Genomic DNA, 6,960 nt, shown 5'->3' with positions numbered 1-6,960 from the left:
GCACACAGGAAAATTGTCTTCAATATCGGCGGGAGGGGGATCTCTGAGAGCGAACGACGGTAGTTGCTCCGATGATCACACTCTCGAGCTCCCTTCCCGCCAATTTCGACTTTTATTGTAACATACAAGGAAAACACTGCCCCCGACATTTGCATACCGCACCCCCGGTCCGGCCCCTCGGTAGTGATTGGTTACCTGAGTTTAAGCTTTGAACCACCAGTACATTGGCGCCTTTCTGTCTGGTCCACACTGTATCAACATGTTGCAGACTTCGCGGACGACAAATGTCGCCTGGGCGCGACGGGTGTTCTCAACTCGTCTTTTGTTGTTCAACCGCTGTTCCCAAATTATTCATTCCCCTTTTGTGACCGAGTTTCGCCCCCTCCCCTGTGATTGCCCACCTGCATTGACGTGCTAATTGTGGACTTCAACAGCCCTCCGGCCAGGTGGCCGGCGCCTTTGTGCACAGGCATTTGGAAGTGCTGGATACGCGCCCAAACGTTTAGATGTGTCCAAATTAAATGAAACTTTAAACATGATACAATTTTGCTCATAAATTCCTCTAACACACTGTGGATTACTTGCAGTACCTATCGACCCATCTATAGCAGGAAACGTTCCATGGCATGACTAAAATAAAGAAGGGATATTAAATAAGCTGGCTAAGCATGTCATTAATCTCAGCAGAGTAGCACTGTTCTGACCTCTTTTTTTTTTTTTTTCCACACTTTGGATCAAAATGATTCCTGTTCAAGGCTGTCAATACCAGCTCTCTGGGTATCTGGTGTTGAATAATTGCTGGTCTCCAGTAAATAGCTTCTCACATTGTACCAAACTATATATTAATTCTCCTTACAGATGTCAGTTTTTATTTGGGGTTAAATTGAAATATGAACAGTTTCAGTCAAATCAAACTCTTGTTTTAGCCTCTTTTTGTATTTGAAGATAGCTTGCCTTGGATCGGTGCATTAATATATAATCTTATGCAGAGAGAAGAAGTTGCTTGTCAGTTCAGAAGACTATGGGCGTGACTTGACCGGAGTGCAGAATCTGAGGAAGAAACACAAGCGGCTTGAGGCTGAATTGGGGGCCCACGAGCCAGCCATAAAGGTAAGTCATCTCGTCCCTTTTTATTTACAAACCCCAATTGCAATGAATTTGGGACATTGTATGAAGCCTAAATAAAAACAGACTAAGATGATTTGAAAATCCTTTTCAGCCTGTGTTCAATAGAATACACGACTGATATCAGGATATTTAAACAGATTTTTTTCCCAAATATTCCAAAAAAGGTGGGACGGGGGCATGTTTAACACTGTGTTACAACACCTTTCCTTTTAATAACACTCAATAAGCGAACTGAGGACACCATTTGTCTGAAGCTTTGTAGGCAAAATTGTTTCCCATTCTTGCTTGATCAACAACTTCAGTTGCTCAACAGCTCAACTTGTCAAACATGCAGCCGTGGGGGGTGACCTATCACTTCTGCCATTAGCTTACAGTTCAGTTCAACTTCCCTACTATTTACATCGGTTATCTTAAATCTAACATGGTGCGTTGCTAATATCTACTGGCAGTCTCATATTTCATTACCACGTCGGGAGTGCTCGGAAGTTAAAAGAGAACAGCATCAGTTCTCAGTTCTCTGCCTCCCCCCCCACCCCCCCAAAAAAGAGCTCATTTTTGACTGTGAATGCTTTGTTTCTCATGAATAACTTGAGTACTTCTCGGCATGTAATTAGTTCATATATGGTATTATTTTTATTCATATCTGGTTTATGCACATTTTTCATTTGGAAGGTTGTTATATTAATTACATTGTTTCCAAAATCCGCATGCTCCCAGTCGGTGCTGGATACCGGAAAGAAGCTGTCTGATGACAACACCATCGGACAGGAGGAGATACAGCAGAGATTGTCTCAGTTTGTAGACCACTGGAAAGAACTCAAAGACCTATCTGGAGCAAGGTAAAATTCAAAACATGTTGACCTGCACGCGGCTACACAAACCAACGTTCTCCGTTTTTACATTATAGGGGACAGAGGCTGGAGGAATCGTTGGACTACCAGCAGTTTGTGGCAAACGTGGAAGAAGAAGAAGCATGGATTAACGAGAAGCTAAATTTAGTGGGGGGTGAAGACTATGGAGACACGCTGGCTGCGGTGCAGGTGTTTTTCTAACCCGTCTCACATTGTGAAAATGTATCAGTGAATGTGTTTTTTTAAGTGTCAACATTTCATTATTAGGGCTTGCTTAAAAAACATGAAGCATTTGAGACAGACTTCACCGTGCACAGAGACAGAGTCAGCGACGTTTGTGCTAATGGAGAAGATCTCATTAAGAAGGTAGTATTTATTGAACGGGCACCAAAGGATCCTGCATTTTTCAAACTGGTTTTCATTGTGGTGTTGTTCTCAACAGAACAACCATCATGTGGACAGTATCACTTGCAAGATGTCAGCTCTGCAAGGCAAAGTATCAGAGCTCGATCGGGCAGCCGCTCAGAGGAAGGCCAAGCTGGATGAGAACTCTGCCTTCCTGCAGTTCAACTGGAAGGCTGATGTGGTGGAGTCTTGGATTGGTATGAAAACAGCTGAGAAAAGCAGTCTGTCTTTAGAAAGATAATCTTATGCCAGAATCCCAAAATGATGTGCTTTCAAGAGTGCTATCAACAATAACAAACTATCTACATAGAACACAGACAAAGAGTTAAACTGTTGTTGTTCATCGGGCTTATTACCTTCATTTTGCAATGGCCATTGTTTTAATATCTTTTCTGCAGAAACCTAACCAGAACAACATGCAGGCTAGTCCATAGATTGTCTATGTCCAAAGTCCAGCCAATTGCTTGCAGCCCATGTTCAAATTTATAGAAAATACATGGGTACAAAAAAGCTACTAGATCAGTGGGTCTTAACCTTGTTAGAGGTATCGAACCCAACCAATTCATATGCACATTCACCGAACCCTTTATTAGTGAAAAATAAAAATGTTATTGGGGTTTTTTTTTTTTTTTTTTTTACAAATTCAAGACATAAAAAAACAGAAAGAAAAACAAAATAAAATTTTAAGAAATAAGTATACGTTTTTTCTATTGCGTACAAAATGAAACAGTCAGTGATGGCCAAGCAGGCATGTCATAACTAATTGACATATTGAGTCGGGTATGCCTTAACCTCCATGGCAGAGGCTCTGTCGAACCCCTTAGACCAATTCACCAAAACCCCTGGGGTTCGATCAAATCCACGTTAAGAACCACTGTACTCGATGTTTCACCAGAAGAACAAGTGGCCATGCTCTTGGATGCGTTCGTGAATTTGCCTCAAGCATGCTCTGCCTCTCAGAACCCACTGCTCTGTCGTGCTGGGCGTCGGAGTGAACTTCCAAACCTCTCGCTAAATGACCCTTGTGTGACCCTTTGCAACCCATTTATACACTTTACAGCCCCCCGACCAATGACACTTTGTTGTATTGGCACTGTGTTCTCATGTCTTGTTGCATGATGAAGCTTCTTCTGATTGTGGATGCATTTTAACCTGTTAACTGCCAAACAAAATGGTTTTGTTAGGCTTGAGTATTCATTCTGCTGCGAGCATCATGAGTTATATCTTCAATAATAACTAGTGAGCTTATTCCCAAAGCAACTATGCAAGCCTAAGCAGTGATGATCTTGTTTGTTTTGGATCAGAAGCAGATCCTTTTTTTCCTCCATGTTTTGGCCTTTCCATTACTTTTGTAGAGATTCATCTTGGTCTGATCCGTCCATCATACTTTGTTCCAAAATGTTTGTGGCTAATCACTGCCAAATCCAATCTGGTCTTCGGTTTCTTTTTGTTGATGTGTGGTTTGCGTCTTGTGGTATGGCATGTGTATTTCTTCTTTCCAAATCTTTATTCTTGATGTAAGCAGAATGAATACTAAAGTCTACAAAACCATTTGGTCTGACAGTTTACAAAAAAATGCATCCAAACTAATGGAGAGAAGCTTCCATTAACATATTTTCGCACTGTCGAAGTGACGAGACAGCCGTTGACGCCTGCTGAAATAGACAGGGGGTGATTGATCCTGTTTGCGCTGCCACCACTGAGATTGATTGCCAAACTTTAAATATTGTTTACTATAAATATAACAGTTTATACTTACGTCATTTTTAGGCACTGCACTTGCAGTATCGTACCACAAAATAAACCGCTACTCGTATCGATTAGCAGCAGAGTGGCTTTCTGTGCAGCAACGACCAGTTACATATTGTCAGATAGTGGCTAAATATGTATATGGGGGAAACACTGCAGCTGGAATGTCTTATTTCACTGGGCCGACCAGTGATGTCATTGATCGATTGGCAAATTAAAGACACTATGACCGGTCAAAAAAACGTGCTTAAATTGCAAAATATCCAACGATCCAATCCTGCCGATCAGATCTGTGTAAATAATGCAGAGAAAAAGGTGCACAACACACAATGAGCGCACAAATGCAGAAGCTGCCGTCATCCCCAGCTCATCCCAGGCACGCGCATGTATTTGCCAGCGCCACCAGGCCCAGCATCTTAAAGTAGTAAACCTATTTTTTTAAAAGGATTTCATGCCTCCTCTCCATATTACCTATTTTCACCTTCAGAGTGGGTCTGGAACATATCAGCTATGATGAACTGTATTGCAAACCTTGAAAGAGCAAACTACGTACAATTTTTGTATTTCCAACCTTGAAAGAGCAAACTACGTACAATTTTTTTTTTTTTTTAGTTTTCCTGACTGACTACCCTCATGTTCCCCATTTAAAACTGGGTCCATTTTTTTATGATGTTGACATAATGACTTCTGAACTTAATGAGTGTAATATTTGGTATTCATGAATTTATTCAGGAGAGAAAGAGAACAGCCTTAAGAATGATGACTACGGCAGAGACCTGTCCTCTGTGCAGACTCTACTCACCAAGCAGGTATTTGTATCTTTGGTGCATCCCGTAGCCCTTCTCGTCTTTTTCTTTCTCTCCACTGATTTGTTCTGTGTTGATCTGCAGGAAACATTTGATGCCGGACTGCAGGCCTTCCAGCAGGAGGGCATTACCAATATCACAGCTCTCAAAGATCAGTTGCTGGCTGCCAAGCACGTCCAAGCAAAAGCCATTGAAGCTCGTCATGCTGCCCTGATGAAGCGTTGGAACCAGTTGCTGTCCAACTCGAAGGCTCGCAAGATGAAGCTGCTGGAGGCTCAAGTGCATTTTCGAAAGGTAAAGAGGCCAGAGGGTGTGTGTGGGGGGGGCGGTCTTGTTGGATTGTGTTGTGGCAGTTGGGATTTTATTGTTGTTTTTTTTTGTCTCTTGGATGATATGCTCATTTTTTGTGTGTGTGTGTATTCCCACCCAGGTTGAGGACTTGTTCCTTACCTTTGCCAAAAAGGCATCAGCCTTTAACAGTTGGTTTGAGAATGCAGAGGAGGATCTGACAGACCCAGTGAGGTGCAATTCTCTGGAAGAGATTCGTGCACTGCGTGAAGCCCATGAGGCCTTCCGCTCCTCTCTGACCTCAGCCCAGACGGATTTCAATCAGCTGGCTGAACTGGACCTGCAGATCAAAAACTACCAGGTGGTGTCCAACCCCTACACCTGGTTTACAATGGAAGCTTTAGAAGAAACATGGAGAAACCTGCAGAAAATAATCAAGGTATGATCATGAAATAGCTACAGTATATACCTTTCTCACACCTTTTGCGGGTTAATGGTTGATACGTCGCAGCATATCATTGAAATCCCCAAATACGAAATAAGGGCAGATTTGACAAAAAAAAAAAAAAAAAAATACATGTGAGACAGTGATATAGTGTTGGTAGGCAAGGGTTTGTAATTGAGACCCTCCCCTTAAAAGTTATTTCCATTAGATGGCAACAAAGTTAGTTTAGCTAGATGGAAAAAACTAAGAATGTATACATAATATTAATATGAATATTAAACAGTGCTTTGGCCTGAGCACAAAAACAGCTAAAGGCTGTGGTTTGGTGTGAATGAACGTTTAAATGATTCTCTGTCCACAGTAAGGAAGGATTGCTAGACTTCTGGCTGGAAACGACAAGCAAATACAGTACAAAGCCTCTAAAGTAAATTCCCCTAAAAGTCATTCAATTTGGAATTCAACCCAAAAAAATTGGGGCAAAAGACTAAAATGTTGGGATTGATCTTTTTTTTCTGACATGTTTGTATTTAACACAAAGCGAATTATTTGTGAAATGTTTAGCCCTGTTTTTTTTTCCTTACAAAAAAACGCTGATTGTGTTAGTTTTCTGTTTTAATGGTGAAATCAGGAGCGTGAACTGGAACTGCAGAAAGAGCAGAGAAGACAGGAGGAGAATGACAAGTTACGGCAGGAATTTGCACAGCATGCCAACGCTTTCCACCAATGGCTGCAGGAGACCAGGTACAGCAAGCATCTTTGAGCAATTCCTCAGACCTTTTTCTTAAAATCGATTGAATTTTTTTGTTTGTATTATATGGAGCATGTCATTAGCAACATGACAAGATTTTTCAAAAATGTCAAAATGCTCAGTCTGGTTGGAATAGCCACTTCACCTTAATCAAGTGCGGTTGCATGATTTTTACAAAATTCCACAAAGATGGCGGCCGCGTATCGCTGCTTATGTTATAAACAGGATTGAAAAATAAGAACTGATAATAAAGAACTGGTCACAAACACGGACATGAAACATATAAATACAAATGGCAATACAAAACAATAAATGAAAGACAAAAGTTCTGAAGACAATTGATTCAACAAAAAGGCACACAAACCTCGTGGGCTCACATCCACAAGGGGCTAAATATCCTTAAGTATTGCTTGTCTCCTTCCTTCATTGAGTCAGGAGTTAACTTTTGGTTTATCTTCATTTCATAATGGCCACACAGAGGTCAGGTGTGTGTGTGTGTGTGTGTGTGTGTGTGGGTGTGTGTGTGTGTGTGTGTGTGTG

At 41.4% G+C, this 6,960-nt stretch overlaps 1 protein-coding gene and 1 long non-coding RNA gene across 5 annotated transcripts in view; one reads left to right on the top strand and one right to left on the bottom strand.

Annotated features, from left to right (window-relative positions):
* Positions 1–6,960, top strand: part of sptan1 (spectrin alpha, non-erythrocytic 1) — a 77,859-nt gene that overhangs the window by 59,179 nt on the left and 11,720 nt on the right. For 3 of the 4 annotated variants that reach the window (XM_019862878.1, XM_019862868.1, XM_019862861.1), the window contains 9 exons: positions 990–1,110; positions 1,846–1,967; positions 2,036–2,168; positions 2,247–2,345; positions 2,422–2,581; positions 4,866–4,942; positions 5,024–5,233; positions 5,370–5,666; positions 6,301–6,629. In XM_019862878.1, the coding sequence (XP_019718437.1) occupies positions 990–1,110; positions 1,846–1,967; positions 2,036–2,168; positions 2,247–2,345; positions 2,422–2,581; positions 4,866–4,942; positions 5,024–5,233; positions 5,370–5,666; positions 6,301–6,432 (1,351 nt within the window). In that variant the 3' untranslated portion in view covers positions 6,433–6,629. Of the gene's footprint in view, positions 1–989; positions 1,111–1,845; positions 1,968–2,035; positions 2,169–2,246; positions 2,346–2,421; positions 2,582–4,865; positions 4,943–5,023; positions 5,234–5,369; positions 5,667–6,300; positions 6,630–6,960 lie in introns of those variants that run through there. The other variant, XM_019862886.1, reaches the window with a different exon arrangement.
* LOC109511663 (uncharacterized) lies at positions 4,576–4,825 on the bottom strand. Its single transcript, XR_002167365.1, has 2 exons — positions 4,723–4,825; positions 4,576–4,678 (listed from the first exon to the last, which is right to left on the bottom strand). It is a non-coding gene; the product is annotated as an uncharacterized LOC109511663 (long non-coding RNA).

This window comes from Hippocampus comes, unplaced genomic scaffold, assembly GCF_001891065.2.
Source record: "Hippocampus comes isolate QL1 unplaced genomic scaffold, H_comes_QL1_v1.1 scaffold223, whole genome shotgun sequence".
Taxonomy (NCBI): Eukaryota; Metazoa; Chordata; class Actinopteri; order Syngnathiformes; family Syngnathidae; genus Hippocampus; species Hippocampus comes.
This window is presented reverse-complemented; position numbering and strand designations above follow the sequence as displayed.